Here is an 18,350-nt window from a genome sequence, read left to right as displayed (position 1 = left end):
TTTTTTGATATTTTCAACTAACAAATTCCTGACATACCAAATTATTTTTGCAGAGAGAGTTTTGCATTTTGATAGCAAAAAAAAAATATATATATATATATACCAAAAGAGAAGAGTCCTGTTTTGAACTCTCCTCTTGAAAGACGCACTAATCGCTTTCTGACATGGTAACAGGGTTGTTGAGTTCTTGAATCTGTAAAAACTGAAATATGCTGCATTTCTTTCTGTTACTTTCATCATAGTAGCTAGCAGCTAATCATTTACTCAGAGGAACATTTTAATGCAACTCTGCTAGTAACCAAATGTGAACGAAGGCTGTGAAATTAATTCGTCCTAATTGTAAACCCCTTAGTGTATTAGTAATTTTTTTTTTAATAGGTCAAGTCCTTTTTTTTAAGCTCTGAAAAGAAATGGTCTGTTTATGGATGTTTTATCATACATTATTCTTGCTGTGCACTTTGCGTATATACAGTAAATGACATTTTTGTGTAGATATGAAGGGCTTAAATGACACATTGTACTAATGGCAATCTAAAATAGAAACATCTGTACACCTGCCCATTGCAACTAACTGTCCAATTAACTAATGCTGAAAATCCTGCAGGTTATAGATCCAGATCTTCAGTTAATGTTCATGTCAAACATCAGAATGGGGGTGTGTGTGTGTGTGTGTGTGTGTGGGATCTTGGTGCCTTAAACCGTAACATAGCTGTTAGTTCCAGATGGGCTGATGTGAGTATTTCAGAAACTGCTGGACTAGAATGATGTGTGAACAACAACAACAAAACATCCAGTGAGTCGCTTTGTAGTCGCGAGGTAGGGCTGGGCGATATGGCTGAAAACTGTATCACAATATCAGTGTTTCATATCGGTCGATATCGATAATTTATTGATATTTTTTATGACCCATTTAAAATAAAGACAAGGAGAAAAATATATTACATTTAAACATTATTTTCAACTTATCCAAAAAAGAAACTGCCATAATGTTGAGCTAACTTTTCCTCTTTTTATTTACAATTTCCTCACTCGCTGCGGCTCATTTTCTGCTTATCAGTCACCGGTTACTGAAGAGGAATCCAGCAGACCAGCACGAGACAACGATATAAGCAACCAAACACGATACTGTAAAATGATTTACTGTTAGCGTGGTTACCAGAGAGCGAGTGCCTTCGTTAATGCAACCAAACATTTCTTCAGACGAAGAATAAAAAATATCGTTTTATCAAACACATTTTTTTATTGATATCGATCATGTGTCTATCGCGATACGTATCGTTATCGTTTTATCGCCAAGCCTAGTTCGAGGCGAACGAAAAGTTACAGTAACCCAAATAACCACTATTTAAAAATGTGATGAGCAGAAAAGCATCTCAGAACACACAACATGTAGAACCTTGAGGCGAACGTGACTACAGCAAGCGAAATCCACTTCATATTCTACTCCTGTCACATAGGAACAGGAACCTGAGACTACAAGCTGTTTTGGTTTCTGTGACCCTGCACACACTGTAGTGTCAGATTAATTTTGCATGTATTGCTGTGCACAATATGTCTGCTTCACTTCCACACTGTTCAATAGTCGAAAGTAACCATCACTGAACATATGGTGGTGTGTAATATTTGGCATGATGGCGTAAGCTCAGAGTTTTGTGTAGTAAACCAAGATGGAGTTAACCGTATGTGTTTATTTTCAGAGACTTGGCTGACACACACACAGAAAACAAAAATCTAGACTTAAAACCTTGAAATAGAACAGATTATAAACCCTTGAGATATCATTTATTTATAAATCTTACACACACACACACACACACACTTTTTACCCGTCTGTCATTTCCTCACTTGAGTGTGTCGCGTGTCTTGGAAATTTCTTTTTTAAATCTCCCTTCAATCAGTGCTTTGGCGGTGCCGCTGCGATGTCAGCTGAACTGTCCTGGATTTTATTCTCCCTACACATTTCCATCCTTCTCAGATAAGATCGGTTTCTTCACCTGACACACACGCGAACAAAAGCCATGTGGGGTTGCCTTGGAAACTGTCAGTGCTGTTATAAAAGCTTGTCGCTTCCGTAAATGGCTCATCGTTTTTTTCCCTGTCTTTGTTGCTTCCTTGCATCAGCTGAAATCAGTCGTCAGACCGTCTTTGGGTTTATTTTACGATGTTACGAGCCTCTTTGTTTGGAGGAATCTTAATTTTACTCAGAAACTTTTCCCTGAAATATGTAATTTTTTTTTTGCTGATTTCACTGTCACACAAAGTACAGCACCAAAGTTATCAAAGTATCAGCTTGGTTTTTTTTTTCACCACATATTGACCTGGACTAGAAAAGATAATGGTTCTCACTGGGAACTTGCTAGTTAAATAAAGGAGAAATATACGAGCTGGTCTGAGAAAATCTGTCTGAAATTAATGTTGCTGTGACTGAATTTTGGGCAAACAGCCAAAATGGTAGAAAATCTGATCAATCACACAGGCTGTCCCAAAGGCCCAGCAACATCGGAACCCGTATAACCTAATCTATTATTCACAGAACTTGCTAAAACTATCCGTAATATGGACTCGTAATTCCTTGCTTATATACTTTTGTGGACTGAAAAAAAAGGCCATTGTAACACAAACATCCTTTTAGGTATTTTACTACTGTATAATATGCAGCTATACAAGGTCGTACGTATGTTAGTATATAGTAATCGTTGAGCCTGAAGATTTGTTGACGTGAAATAATACAACTGTATTTACAAGGTTGATTAACAGACCGTAAGTTTGCCGTGTATGATGTAGAAACTTAAAGTCTTCCACATGATGATTTTAGTCTAATGCACTTTAGGAGGCATCTTGCACTTCATGTGGGCAAATTATAGTTTGGTGAAGCGGTCGCTCAGTGTTGGACTACTGATCAGACGGTTGTGTGTTCAAATCTCTGGGCCACCAAGCTGCCACTGCTGGGCTCCTGAGCAAGGCCCTTAACCCTCAGTTGTTCAGCTGTATAAATGAGAAAAATGTAAGATGCTCCCCAAACACAGTGTAATGTAAAAGAATTCGTGTCATGTTTGAAAACGGGTAAAAAAAAAACGACAGCCCTATCTGAGTGCCACGGATTGTCTGATTGGTGGTCTCGGATAACCTGCTTTTTAAAGCGGCCATTACACAAGTCACGCTGTATAATCCTGTCAGGCCATTATTGGTCAGCTGGAGAAGTGGAGGTATTGATCACACTCACTGCCATTAATATTTATTAAAGCTTGTACTCAAGATGCTGGTTTAGACATCCATGCTCTTCAAGGCAAGCGTGTTTGTGAGATTTTAAATATTTCAGAGTGCTTGAGGATAATTAGTTGCAGATTCCTTAACTGCTTATATAATTTAGCTTTGTAGCTCCAGGAAAAAATTGACCAGGTTTTATATTAGCACCGAATACACAGGACCTTGTCTGCTGGGTGCTTCACATCGCCTAGTCATTTAACAGTATAAAGTATAATCGTTGTCGTGTTAAGACGTCCAGTGGAAATAAAATGTCTACACACCAATTTTTAAAACTGCAGGTTTCGGTTGAATAAAAAAATGAAAGCAAAATAAATCTTAAATCATGTCAAAGCCTTTTCTAAAGTTTATGTGGAAAATAATCATTTAAAGGGGAAAAAAATCTAAGGAAAAAAGTACAATATGCTGGTTACATGTGTGCACACCCTGTTATAATTAGGAATGTTTGTGTTATTGGAAAATAATAAACCTGTATTGTAGTAACAGCAACTTAGTGCCTGCAGTGTATGAAAAGCTTCGTCAGCTAAATGATAACTTAACCCACACTGCCTGTAAATTAACCTGCCGTGGATAACCTGAAGGCTAATCCTATAGCTGTGAGTCCCAGACATCCTCTGGGAGTAAATCAGCTGAACGATGCTTTTCTCCTAGACTCTGTTCTTGCTGGACACCGGAGCTGAGCGTGAGCTTTTCTGTAGCTGTGGCTTGAACTGCGGATTTTTAGTGGCATGTTTATGAGGGGTGGCATTTTGGCCTGCCGTTGAGCTCTCGGCTCTTTATTTACATCTCTAAACAGGCAGTCAGGAGAGGACAGCAGTGACTTGTTGATGGATGTGTTTATGCTTCTCTATTTTTATAAAGAGCTTGTGTGAGTGGCGTAAATATATCTGGCGGTGCTCTGAGAAAACTAGACGGACATCAACGTAGCAAACTGCCTTAATGATGAAAAACCTGCTTTTGAACTATTTCTTGTTCATAATATAATTAATATTTTTCCAGCTCACCGGTTTGTAAATGTTTTTGTTAACTTTCTGAACTTACCTAAACTTTCCTCATTTGCCCTTTGTCATGAATTTGTTTTAAAAAGAAACCAGCCTAAAGGTTTGTAATTTCGTATAAATCGCCTCTGTCATAAATAACACACAAACATGGAGGTGTGACTATGGAGCTTTGAGAGAATGTGATAGAAACATTATGTTCTGAACTCCTAATGGCAGTACAGATGAACAGGCAGATTAAATTACTCACGTTTATCCGCAGGCTGAAATACATTTTAAACAATGATAATCTACCTGTCTAACCAGCTGACATTTTATTTTACAATAGCCTACAGTATATTAAAGTTTACTTGATATTTAACTAAGTAACTATGTTAATATATTTGTATTCAAACTTGCAGCTCCACAGTGTTGTAACAAGCACAGATCCACTTTCACACACCCAGACTTCATATCAGGATTTTGGTGATGCTGATATTAATCCATTATCTTCAGGAGAGAGTTTCCTGTTAGTGTTTTGTGCAAGTCAGGGCTGTGGCTGAGAAATGAGACACTCTTTAATTACCATGAGTTCTGGGATGGAAAGAATACTTGTTTGTTTTGTGTTCTAACATGCGCACACATACGGCATACTGTACACATCGTGGGATGGAATGGAAAAGGATCCATTCCAGGGAAAAGGTGTAGTCGCATTGTCAAACTGATTGTTCTGCATCAACATTAACAGCATTGTATTAAATCTGACTTTGTTTTACAGACTGAAAATAATATAAATCTATATTTTTAAATGCATTTCTATTTCTTTCATATTGATTATTTCGTTCTCGTCAAATCGACGACGTGCTTCAGATGAAAGACTTTTTGAGTAAGATCGACTCAGTGGTTCGGTTTGGTATGCCGTAGTGGGTGCGAGCTTCCAAACGGAGTTCCTAATGAACACTGCATCTATTGTCATGAGACCACCTTCTGTCTTCAGTTCGTCCAAATATTGCACAGTCAAGCAGCCCGCAATTGTCCCTTATTATTATTGTTATTATTATTGTTGTTGTTATTGTTGTTATTTTATTTTTATATTTTTAAGTAATATTAATGAGAACAAGTGGACTGAGCGTACAGAGCTAAAGCTAAGTGTTCAGACAGGACACGCGTAGATCACATTTTCCCAACTGCATTTTCTTCACTAGTTCCAGTGAAACATTACTACACAGATATAAACAGTTTCTGTTGTGTATATAAACATTTGCATGTTCAGGTGTTGATTGTCGGGATGCACTTATTTACAAGGATTTCAGAACAGTGTAACAGATATTGCATCATCAGGTAGGCGTGGCCTATTTGATAATCTAACCCTAACCGTAGCTTTTGGTTGTTTTATTTGTTTTCGAAAATAGCTTAACTGTAAGATAATAAAGCATAATAGATATAAAATATGAAATCTACCTGTATGACCGTTTTGTCCTTCATTATCCATTGTAGGTTTACTATTATTTTTTTTGTTTTGTTTTTGAAAGAGGGTTTTTCCAAGACCTCCAGAAACACGCCCACTTTACGTCATAACGAAACCCCTGGAATTTAGTGAATGCCGTTGGTTCTCATTTGTTTTGTTTTTTACACACTGCCAACTTTGGGTTTTTGCAATCTACTCCATCCATTTTTTTTCTTAAAGCAGCTAGTGTATGAGAAAAACATTTGCTCAAATCAGTAAATAGACAAACTAAACGTTCAAACGTACAGCATATCCAGTTAGTGTTGTCCTGCAAGACACGTTAAATCAGGGTATGAGCTGCTGCTCAAACTGCATCACTGCAAAGTGCTTTCTGCCCTCTGCCTCATACAAGAGTTTGCTGTGATTTATATGAGAGAGAAAGAGTGAGTGAAACACAACCCCACCTGCCCAGAGAGAACGGCCAATTTGTCCTGTCTTTGTCTCTTGGCCACAGAAGGCTCTGTGTTCGACTCACTAGCTGCTAAAATAATGTAACCGATCTTTAGTTGTGTCTCCTGGGAGCCTCTAAATGTTCTTCTACTTATGGAAAGTAGATCTGAGGATTCTTGGCCTGCAGCTTGATCAGCACTTTAGCAGCTCTCGCTATATTTTAACGTTCACTGTACAAGTTGTATCTATTTCTGCTATCTACAGTCCATTAGTCGCTACAGTCTGCATCACCGAATAAAACCTCTTGTGGACACGTGCAGAGCTCTGAAGTGTCCGTGTCTTTATGCAGTTCTGTGCTGCACATTAGAGGTTACTGTGGGGGTATTTTAAGATGTGTGGTATGTGTAATGGTCTAATGTTAGCCAGTGTGCTGCGTTAATCTTGATGACGTCGTGATAATTGTAGGTGTTTAGACAGAGCACTGGTGACGTTTCTGTACCTTATCCAAAGCACTGACTTGGTAGTGTTCTATTAAATACAACATTAGACACAGAGCTTAATGCTACTGATGATTTATTTAACATTACCACAGCTAAGGATGGGTTTCGTACACATTGTGTTTGTGTAACTCATGCACTTAGTAACGCCAGGATACGTTATCCGGTTAATGCACCTTAGCTCGCACTAGTTGTTGAGAATTTGAGCCACAACCAAGAGTGATTTTCAACTTCTTTTTATCACACTGTCTGTGCAGAGATTACTTTCCCTTCATCGTTAGCAGTAGCTCAAAAATTACAGCTCTGCAAGATGTAGAAATAATAGTGTATTGCAGTGATATTGCGTCACATATTAACAAAAAATATAACATGCATTGCAATATACAGACATCTCCAGATTTATAGGTGCGCTTGGCACAGACGGATGTCTTTTGTGGTTAATTCGCTTAATCTCACACGACAAAATATTAAGACTTCTAGCATTCAATGGCAGACACTGAGTGGGAATCAGTCCACAGTAGGACTAGGAATGTCTCTGTGACTCTCTCTGCATCTCTCTGCCTTTCTCTCTCTCTTTGTATGTACTACAAAGTGCAAAATGCAGGGGTGCTATTAATTTCTTAATAAAATTATACATTTAATTTAATGTAATTTCATTTAATTACAGGTTGGAGGTCTCATGTTTTTTGTAACTGTTACGGTGGAATCGCTTCTCTCACCGAATTTCCAGAATCTGTTATAATGACAAAACGATCACCCTGGCCGATGAAATGTACTTCAACGAATTTTCATTTTTAAGTATCATTTTGTAAAGATATTCTTTACAAAAGAATTTTTGACATCCTGTGGAAAAAGAGCTTCCATATAAGTGCTTTTTTATTCTCTCTAGTTTAAAATGTTTTCAGTGCCTTAAGATAAATGATTGTGTTCCTAAAACATGACAGATCAGTTTATGCTTTCTGTAGACTGTAGCCTTCAGTTTGTGTTCAAGTGACCTGCTAATTAATGACCACATCCTACATGTAGACTATAGCCTGTAAACAGTTTGTGGTCATGTGACCTGATAATTAACATGCTCGGCTCGCCCGGGCGGACACGTGTGCGCACGTACACACTACCACGCGCTTCTAATGAAGCTCAAACTCAGGCCGCCCGCGGTGTAATTATATTTGGCCCGCGAGATCATATCAAATGTGCATTACAGCTGACTAGCCGCATGCTCCGCTAATACTACAAATCCCAGAATGCCTTGCCTTGACGCGTAGTCACGAACAGAAAGCGCCCCCCATTCTCTGTTGACAGTCGTTAACAACCATGTTACAGTCACATCGGGCAAGTTAATTCCACCCTCCACAAAAATGGCCAAACGAAAGATGGACAATAGGAGCTTTCAGGACAGGAGGGAGGCAGATTATCTGTTCACGAATATAAAGGATAGACCTGTTTGTCTTGTGTGCTAACGGAGCTAACGTGTCTGTAAGGAAAGAATATAACATAAGAAGACACTATAAAACAAAACATTATGAGAAGTATAAGGACCTGGACGTAAAGCAGAAGCTCCAGAAGGTGGAAAAAAAAAAGTCTGGTTTCCTGACAGACTATGTTCATGAAAGCAAAATCAAAAAGTGAAGCTGCTGTAAAGGCTGTAAAATTTTATTGTGGCAGCAGAAACGACAAAATCCGACTCTTTAATGAGGGAGAGCTTTTCAAAAAGTCAAAGTTTGTGAAATGAACACCACTGATGTGTCTTTTATTTCAAATTTATTTTCTTATGTGTTTGTAGTATCAATCTCTGGTTGATCCAAATCCTGTATTTAAGCAAAACTAAAGTTTGTTTCCATATGAAAAAGGTTGAACACTACATAACAGTTGCAGTTAATTTTTCAATAAATATTCAGTTTGGCCCGTGACTTTATTTCAGTTTTATATTTTGGCCCACTGTGAATTTGAGTTTGAACTGAAGTGTACGTTTTTTAGCATAAGGACCATGCGTCACTCTCATTGCTAGAGACCCTACATTATAACACGACTTCACACATCCCCTGGTAACGGTATTTAATAATGTACAGCTACAATCATCTACAATCTAGCAGAAAGAACAAGAATTGGGAGATTTATTATTTTGTCTGTTTCTGTCTCTGTTTCGGTCTCTGTCTCTGTTTCTCTCTCTGTCTCTATCTCTCGGTCTCTCTCTCTCTCGGGCTCTCTCTCTCTCTCTCTCTCTCTCTCTCTCCCTCCCTTTCTCTCTCTCTCTCTCTCTCTCTCTCTCTCTCTCTCTCTCTCTCTCTCTCTCTCTCTCTCTGTAATCATCTACAATCTAGCAGGATACAAGAATTAGGAGATTTATTTATTTTTGTAGATTGTGTGTGTGTATATATATATGTATATATATATATATATATATATATATATATATATATATATATATATATATATATATATATATATATATATATATTTTTTTTACAAAGATTTCCTATTAGAGTGCGTACGTTCGTAAGTGTTTTTAAGCTTTAATAAATGAGTAATAACAAGATACTTTTAAGAACTATGATAGACGTGTTGCAGATTACAAACTTACTGCACACTTGTGAGGTTAAACTAGTTAACCCCAAAGACTTTTTTCTTTATTTTTACACATTTTTATTAAGTGTGCCAGTAATTCTGGATCTGATTATGTAGCATTGACCATAGCTGCTGATATGTAGGATTTATGATCATTATTAGTACAAGTTTATTGGAATTATTGATGATGATTGTACATTAGTGAATCCATTTGTAGAATGAACATGGCTAGAATGGTGATTTCTTTTAACTCACCTTTGCATTGAGTATTTGCACACCAGTCTGTTTTCATGACTAATTTATAGATGGCTGCAGGCACACAATTTACTGGTGAGAGCTCTAACAAATGGGAGGTGCTGCTTTAGGTTTGGAGATACTGTGTCTGTCTGTCTGTCTGTCTGTCTGTCTGTCTCTCTGTATGTATGTCTGTCTGTCTGTCTGTCAACCCTGTCTTTCTTTCTTTCTTTCTTTCTTTCTTTCCTCCTTTCTTTCTTTCTTTCTTTCCTCCTTTCTTTCTTTCTTTCCCCCTTTCTTTCTTTCCTCCCTCCCTCCTTCCCTCCTAGACTTAGGATAGATTTAATCTTAAGAAGGGAATACTACTTCGGCGTAGGTAGGTGGACTTGTGGAGGAATTGCTGTGGATTGCTTTATAGTAGCTTACTTTACTTTCTGAAGCTCTTTAAATTGCAGTTTACATTTTCTAACTGAAGGAATGTTATAATTTTTATCCAATGTATACAATAGATCATATAGATAATGTATAGATTTTATTAAACCACTCAGCCATGCTGACAGACTCTCAGGCAAAAACACTATCAGCATGAACTTCAAAACCATTCTAGATCTATCAGATTGTGAGGGCGACTTCTGTGTACAGCATGCTTCAGGTCACCACTCTGATTTATAGATAGATTCAGGTCTGGACTCAAAGGCATTGATCTTCTGTTGGTTAAGCCAGTCCTTAGATTAGTTGGTTGTATGCTTTGGGACATTTTTGTGCTGAAAGCTTCAATTCCTTTTCATCTTCAGCTTTCTTGTGACACCTGAAGGTTTTGCTCTAGAATCCACCGGTACTTGTAGCTATTAACACAATTTTGCCTTCGCCTCCATTTGATTTACTTGAGCATGGATTTTATTTTATTTTATTTTATGAGAAAAGGCTTCTGTTTATTCAGCCCAAAGCCCAGACCTGTGAAGAATGAGTGATTGGTGTCAGATGGAGTGAGTAACGTCCTAAATATTTGTTAACTGGACAGCATACGGTTAAGCTTTGTATGATGAGAGTTTCCTTGTTATTCATTACGCCCAATCAGAACTCGGTAATTACTTAGTCAGTATTTATGAACCTCCTATTGTATCTCAGACAGGTTTAGAATTTGAACCAGCTGTTCAGGACAGGATAGTTATGGATGTGTGTGTGTATTTGTCTGACATACAGTTTCACACACTATTATTATTAGTCCCTTTCCTTGACCTTTGCTTCAGATTTTTTTTTTTTTACTTTCTCTTTTCTCTGCCAATTAGCCAGGTTACAACTGAACATGCACTTATTTGGCTGGTGGATGAACTCTAAAGCTGTTTGTTTGTCACTAATTATCCTTTTCCTCCTCCCTAGGCTTTCTTCCTGTTGTTTGTGTTGATAGATGTAATAGCTGTAAATATGTCCTCAACTTTTAAGTGGCTTGACTGACCAGCAGTATGTAATGTTTATTCCCCAGTTTGGGTTGATTTCTACTTGAGTGGTGACATTTTATCTCGTATACATAAATTACTAGTCATGTGCAGGTAAAATACTGTGCACTTTATTACACGGAGAGGGAAGGACATCGATGATCAAGCTCATATGGTGTGGTTTAACAGTCAGGACACACGAGAGTAGTTGAGATACGTATGTTCATAGCGAGCAGGCGCTTGTTTAAGACTTTTACATCCACGCCGAGCCAAACCGATGAAAGAATCTTCTTATCCTTTTCTTTATAGAGAGATATAAATGCTGAAAATTGGTAATTAATCAAATGTTGATAGAATTATAGGGTCAAAATTAAACATTATAAATATTCTGAAAGTAATGATTGACACAATAATGGCACGTAACGCACAATAGCCCATGATGTTATCTGAAAATTATACACACCGATGGCTGTGATGACAAGGGCTGTGCTACCCTTCAGTAGCAAATAGTTTTCCTGGTGTGGGATGTGTTTTATATATACCACAATGTTTCATTTAGTACATAAATGAACATTTTGCCAGCTTAAAGTTAGATTTAATGTTGTTGAATTATAGCGTTATATTATCAAGCTCTTAAAAATGATTACGCTTTCTGTTTTTTTTTTCTATTTTAAACACTTTACTGTACTGAAGGCTCCTGCGTCTAAGACTCTATAAATAATAAAACTATAGATTATGTAGATTAGTTGTAATTGGTTTAATTTGTTAAAAAAAACACATTTTATACTCGTTTTACATTTACAGCTTATGGCAGACGCCCTTATCAAGAGCGACTTACATTATCTCGTTTATTTATACGACTGAGCAATTGAGGGTTAAGGGCTTGCTCATGGAACCAGCAGTGGCAGCTTGGTGGACATGGGATTCGATCTCACAGCCTTCCAATCGGTAATCCAACACCTTAACCAGGCTCTAGAGAGTTGCATATTAAATTATATACAGTAGCTTATTAGACCAAGCATGTTAAGCATGCCTTCTGTCCAATAAAATTTAAGAATTTAGTCTTTCTCTGGTGCAAGTATTAATAGAAACCTGTTTTAGACCTTGGCCTATTTCTCAGGGTGACACAGCAGGTTCTGTAAGCAGTGTGTGTGTATAAGGCACTAAGCCAAGGCTTTCATCACATTTGGTTTTTAACTCCTCTGTAGCAAATGACACAAACGCATCACTAGAACACAGCAGTAGTTGCACAATAAACCAGTTGCAGGTGAATATACTGGTTATGGAAATGAGAACCGGTTCCATGGCTGATGCAAATCTCTATAACTTGGAACTAACGCTTTTAGTCCTCTTGTCATATCAGTCGCACATATCTCGTTCAAAGTGGGTCGCTCGGTGGAGAGGTGTGTTTTTTTTTTTTTTCCTCCCCCTCTCTTTTTGTCCTCGCAGTCTTTGCAGTTGTGCTAGTTATGGTTATAAGAGAAAAGCAGAGCGAAGCATGGTAGTAATAAGGACAAGGTTCTGAAAAAGCACTCGCATAGGTGGTAATCTTTCTCTTTCATGTGTCTCATGTCCCTGTCTCCCCTTGAGAACGGAACAAAGCAGTGAAGAGCTGTGCACACAGAGAGAGAGAGAGAGAGAGAGAGAGAAACACACACACACACGAGAGAGAGAGAGATGCACACACACACACGAGAGAGAGAGAGAGATACACACACACACACACAGAGGGAGACAGACAGCCACACACAGAGAGAGAGAGAGACAGAGAGACTGACTGAGGGAGAGGTCTTGCATAGAGTCCTGTTAAAATATTTTTTACTGTACACAGCTCTAAGCAAACAGACAAATGAAGAGAGACTGTGTGTTAAACACTGAGTGAGCTTTGTTCAAGCTTTAAGACTAAATAATTAATCCCGGCTGAGGGACTACATCATTTATTCATTGCCGTGTTTCAGTGTGCTTTAGGAGCTGAATCTGGGTATGTGTTGAGATTAGAATAGCAGAAGACAGGAGAGTGAACAGGCGGAGTCTCAGAGCTCCCCCATTCATATTATGTAAATGCACACGAGCTCGCCAGCATCAGATTGGTTCGCCGGATGTGTTGCCTGGCTGATGGGAGAGACAGAGCGTGCTGTGCAGCAAATGCTCCTACGCGATGGACAGAGGAGGAAGGCAGAGGCATGTGAGGAACACAGAGAATGCAGAAGAAGGATTTCATTTTCAGTTGTGGGAACAGAAGAAGAGCAGTTGTCTGATTCACCGGCGTACATGTTCGCTGGACAAAGAAGCTCTGTAGGATATCACGACCGTGGCAAATACTCTTACATTCACAGCTCATTCATAACCAATGCCACATTTAATGACAAAATTCAATAGAAGCGAATAGATGTGCCACTCTTCTTTTACTGCTCATGGATTACTTTATTCTCTTGCTACAGCTGTTCCAGATCAAAAACACTGACGGTTAAACACAAGTTCATTTTATCAGGTGGACCAAGTGACTGCTGAAAGAAAACTATGCAGTTACAGTGAAATGGAAACCAAGGAAAATCTGACCGAACACAAATAGTGTCATCGCTCCGTCTGTTTTTTGGACACCCGGAGCTCGTTTACACCATGCCTCGATTGAAGGATAAGGAGGAGTGGAATCTCACACTGAGGGACTGAACGGAGTTGTTTGCTTTGTAGGTTGCTTCTGCAGCTGTGAAGTCTTTCTGGATCAGCTGAGCGGAGACGTCTGTCTTTACAGAGCTGTTAGAACCAGCCATCCAACTCAATGACTAAGCCTTACAGAACTGTCATGCAAGTAATTATCATTCGAGAAGAACGTTAGACCTCTGAACATATATTTTTTTCCTTCTACTGGGAGTGGTTCTGTCGTGATGGAATGGTGGTGTTGGATTCATTTTTTACTAATGCTTCAGTGGCAGGACTGCATTGTCCTTAACATTCTATTTTTGTCCTCCAAGCTGCCATTCTTATCACTAAAAGCCCACGAGTAGTGAGGAGCCAGGGGTTTCCATAGAAATCAGTTCTTATGGGAATCCACAGGAAGTGGGAGTAGAGGATAGCAGGGGAAGGCTGATGCTACACATCCTTTTTTTAGATGGGCTTGGTGCCAAAGATGGGTGTTGATGCTGCACTGAACCGATGAGTCTTCAGTCATAGGGCGAGATCACACAGCACACATCAACGTAGGACTGAGTGCACTTCCAGGTGGTGGGGACAAGTTTGTTTATTTGAAGATCTTAATGCCCCTCACTGGAATAGACCAAATGAAACTGTTTTGTAAGAAGCATAAAGACCATCAAAGCTATTTTTCTGTTGCTGTGACTTGCTGCATTTATCGGACAATCGCATCAGTGTCTCACTGTTATGGTGGTATGAGGAACATGATACAGATGAAGAAGTGAATCTGTACACTAACTGATGAGACAAGCTGTGAGAAATGAACTTTCACCTCCCATTTGTTCCTTGTGTTTATGGCACAATTCTCTCTAGAACCACTACAAGTGATGAACTGAAAGTGTGTGTTCTTGCCCCGAGTCCTTGCACAGAGTCCTTGCCCCAAATCAGCCGTTGACCGCTCGCTCGTCTTTTAACAAGGCGCTAACACTGCATATCTGAGCACAGCACAATGGATGACTCTAGTATTCTAAGACGGCGAGGTCTCCAGGTAAGTCTCCCCGATAATGGATTTTAAAAATGTGTTATGAAATTTTTCATGCTCTCTTTTTGCCCACCATTGTGTTAACTGTCGTAGATGTTTAAAACGGACACTTTTTTTTTTTTAGTTGCATTTTCACACCAATGACTTACTACCAGCTGAATAAAGTTGATGCCCTTCTTGACGCTTGCTGACGTTCCTCACAGTTAAGCGCCTCGTCTATTGACGAGAACCTTGAAAATGTGATGTAACACAGTTCGCTCTGGATGTAATAATTCGTACAGATACTGAGGTTGCAGTTTACGTTTTCTTTAATATCTTTCAAATGAACGAAAAATACTTCTGCATCGTCTTTGCAGATTCCTTTGCAACGCATTTCAAGCGAGTAAATGTTTGTCCGTGTGCCGTAAGGTCCCACCTCTTTAACTTTACCACATCTACTACTGTATATGGAACATGAGCATTCAGGGTGCAAGGTTATCTCTGAGAATCGAATTAGCAAATGTCTGACATGACCACAAAGCCCATAATGTTACAAAGAATACCACAGGCAAACACGATCCATCTATATCACTAGTATGATTTAAATCCAGCAGTCACTGAATCAGGTTTAGTAAAACTGTGAGTGATTATTTGATTGGAATAAGCCAAAAATAATAATCAATGATGTTTATAGATGTTCTACTTTGTTACTACTAGCATGATACCAAAAACATTTCTCTTGTGCATCCTAGTGATGCATCCATAAGCACTGATATTTTAGTCAGACTTTAAATGGTCATGTGTATGAATTTCTGTGTTGTAACGAGTTTGTTAGTAATTACGTGAGCTTTTTTTTTTTTTTTATTTTTTTTTTATTTTTATTTTTTTTTACTTTTGGCCTTTTGTGAAGAGCATTTAGGCTTATCCAGGAGACATGACACTTATCTAATCCCAGAAAGATACATGCTAGTAGGATAGATCAGGTTTCTCCTGTTAAGATGATCGAATTTAGTTTGAAACTGAGCAAAAATGCACACACTTTATCTCACCGAAAGGTTCAGGTCAAGTGTCCTGATCAATCCTAATGAAGGCCAAAGAACCTTAAAGCAACGAGTTCTTGTTTCATGGGAATATATGTAGTACCGGGAATAATGGATGTTAATAATGCATACTGTATCGATAAAACCGATTACTGCCTCATGCTCTGTTAGCGTGAGAGTTTAATTTGCTTTAGCTTTAGCATTCGTGTATGAGAGACTATGCAGAATGTTTGGCAGTTAGGCTCGGTGATGTTTGCTGAGCTCTGTGGTTTGTGCGTTCACCGATCTGTGCAGGGGGGCTTTGTTTTTGCAAATCCCTCCATCCTAAGTTTCTACCCCGAGGCTCTGTTCTGTTAAATCCTGGGGATCAAACCAAAAACTCCTATCGGAATCCTGTCCACTTTTTAGCTCTCGACTTGATTAGCCAGTTGATATATTTCTGAGGTATCGTGTGTGGTACATTACTTCAAGGTACTATTAAATTATTCAGCATTATTTGTTCGAGTCATTCCGTAATAACGACCCCCCTCGCCATTTTGTTGTTGTTGATGAATAGGCTGTTACGATCTGAAGCTTTCGCCTTAATGCTCTTAATGTGTCTCAGTGGTGTAACACCTAAACCCTTTGGTCTGTAAAGATGCACTCGGAAGGTCTTTAGGGAAGAGGTTAAAAAGAGAGAGAGTGTTAATGGTTGTTCTACTAAATATTGTTTACTAGTGGTCTCCCGAACCCTGGCTGTGCTTTTTATCCAGTGTTATTGCTCAACAAACAATATGAATTATTATAACAATGAATATCCAGATATGATGTGAAGCACAACGTTTAGGCGATTAAACACATTTCATACCCAAATTGGGCGCTTTTTTTTTCTCATGAAGTATTTTAAATATATTTATCAGGGGTTTACTACCGTCTCGTGTTGTGGTTAGTTTGAATTTATGGTCATTCATGTTTTCTTCTGGCTCACTCTTCCCTCACACCAAACCCAGCTTGTCTCCTGAGTCCAGGAATAAAATGGGAAATTGGTTTTCTCTGGAACACATCCTGTGAGTAATAAGCAGCACCTAGATAAGCTCTACAGGCCCATCTCTATGTTGCTGATATTGTGAGTCTGCTGATTTATTTCAGGCTTAGACCAGCAAGTATTGCTCTAGGAGTACAATTTATCCGAGAGGTGTGTTCAACATGGGTATTTTTTTTTTGCTGACGTTTTCAGTATTTCCAAACCACTCCACTTGATTATTTTTAACGAAGAGTTTAGCATCTAAATAAATGTGAATAGTTTTATAGTACAGCTTCAGTGTGTTTAATAAATGTATTTAATTAGTGTGTACCAGAAACCTCTGCATTGTCGATTCATTGTTGGATAAATCGCTGAGTGGAAATCAAGCTCGTCTTAACGGGATTAATCTGATGTCGGTTGGTTCACTTTGAGTGCTATGGACATCCCGGCAAATTATTAAACCGCTCAAAAAATTTTATAATTAATTTATTAAAAAGAATGTTTATAACATGTTATCATGATGCTTAACAATGAGAAACACATTCTAAAGCACATTTAGAAACAGACGTTGCCCGAATAAGTCATGTGACATTGAGAGAGATTTTATATTTAGCTCTCTTTAATCAAACACATCCAGTAAATGAACACTGTGTGAACTTTGTGATACTCAGAAGTTCTCTACAGTTCTGCACACCTCTGATGGTGTATGTATTCAGTCCTGTAATAAAGGAGGATGATGTAGATGTAAGAGGATCATTTTGTAAATGGACTTGAAGCACCGACGCACAATACACCGTCGCCATGTAAAAATGGGCTACACACCATTATTAGCCTCTATTCTCATCTTTCTTGCTACTCTCCACATTAAATAGTAAATTGCTCTCCTGTGAGTATATAGATGAGCTCATTACAACTATGAGGGGAAAAAGATGAGGGTAGATGATGCAATCTGAGTTAGTAGTGATGTTCAGTAATGGTTTAGAGACACTTGTACCCCTTTTCCACCAAAAAGAACCGGGTGCTGGTTCAGAGCTGGTGCTGGTTCAAAGTTGGCTGACTAACCTTCTAAGAACCGGTTTGCCTTCCCATCGGTTAGAGAGCATCACAGAGCCGAGTCTGAGGTCACTGTATAAGTGTCATGTTTCCCAGCAACGTTAGCGCAGCAGCGGCAAACACAACATCAATAATGGCGGATGTTGCTTTACTGTTAATGCTCATGGCTTTGTGAACCTACATTGGCATCCAAACGCAGCGAATAAAACGTGTACGTGCAACTCCGTGTAATCTTTATAAACGGAGGTTGTAATCGAGAAAGTACATATCATTATTTTATGATTAACACAGAAAAAGGTTAGCCTTAGCATGTAGCTACCTACTATCATGTGTGCTGATAATTGATCATATTGCAGAAAAGTAAAAGTGTATTAAACATTAGTATTCTTAAGGTTCATTAACAAAGGCGCTAACAGTAGCCCCGCCCACAGCCCTGCCTACAGCCCCTAACGCAAGTGGTTCTTAAGTCTAGACCAGCAACGTTTTGGTGCTACTTAAGAACCACTTTTCCTGGTTCAGAGCCGGTGCTTTGGCTGTCGAAAGTAAAAACTGGTTCTAAATTAGGCTCTGGCTCCAAACCAGCACTCAAACTGCCTCTGTGGAAAAGGGGCAATAGATACACTTTATATTAACCATAAAGTTACAACTTTACTAGTTATAGTAATAGATGTTTCATCTTTATATTAGCCTTGTTGCTTTGGTGAAATGACCTGGTGTGTGTTTTTATTTGTA

The 18,350-nt window shown here is 38.6% G+C and overlaps 1 protein-coding gene across 6 annotated transcripts in view; it reads left to right on the top strand.

The window, feature by feature from the left end:
• mast2 (microtubule associated serine/threonine kinase 2) overlaps positions 1-18,350 on the top strand; it is a 116,193-nt gene that overhangs the window by 36,413 nt on the left and 61,430 nt on the right. Inside the window, exon 1 of one of the 6 annotated variants that reach the window (XM_027154416.2) lies at positions 12,967-14,549. The exons of the other annotated variants lie outside the window; for them this stretch is intronic. Within the exon in view, the coding sequence (XP_027010217.2) occupies positions 14,511-14,549 (39 nt within the window). The 5' untranslated portion in view covers positions 12,967-14,510. Of the gene's footprint in view, positions 1-12,966; positions 14,550-18,350 lie in introns of those variants that run through there. 6 annotated transcript variants of the gene reach the window in all.

The sequence above is a fragment of the Tachysurus fulvidraco genome, chromosome 5, assembly GCF_022655615.1.
Source record: "Tachysurus fulvidraco isolate hzauxx_2018 chromosome 5, HZAU_PFXX_2.0, whole genome shotgun sequence".
Classification (NCBI taxonomy): domain Eukaryota; kingdom Metazoa; phylum Chordata; class Actinopteri; order Siluriformes; family Bagridae; genus Tachysurus; species Tachysurus fulvidraco.
This window is presented reverse-complemented; position numbering and strand designations above follow the sequence as displayed.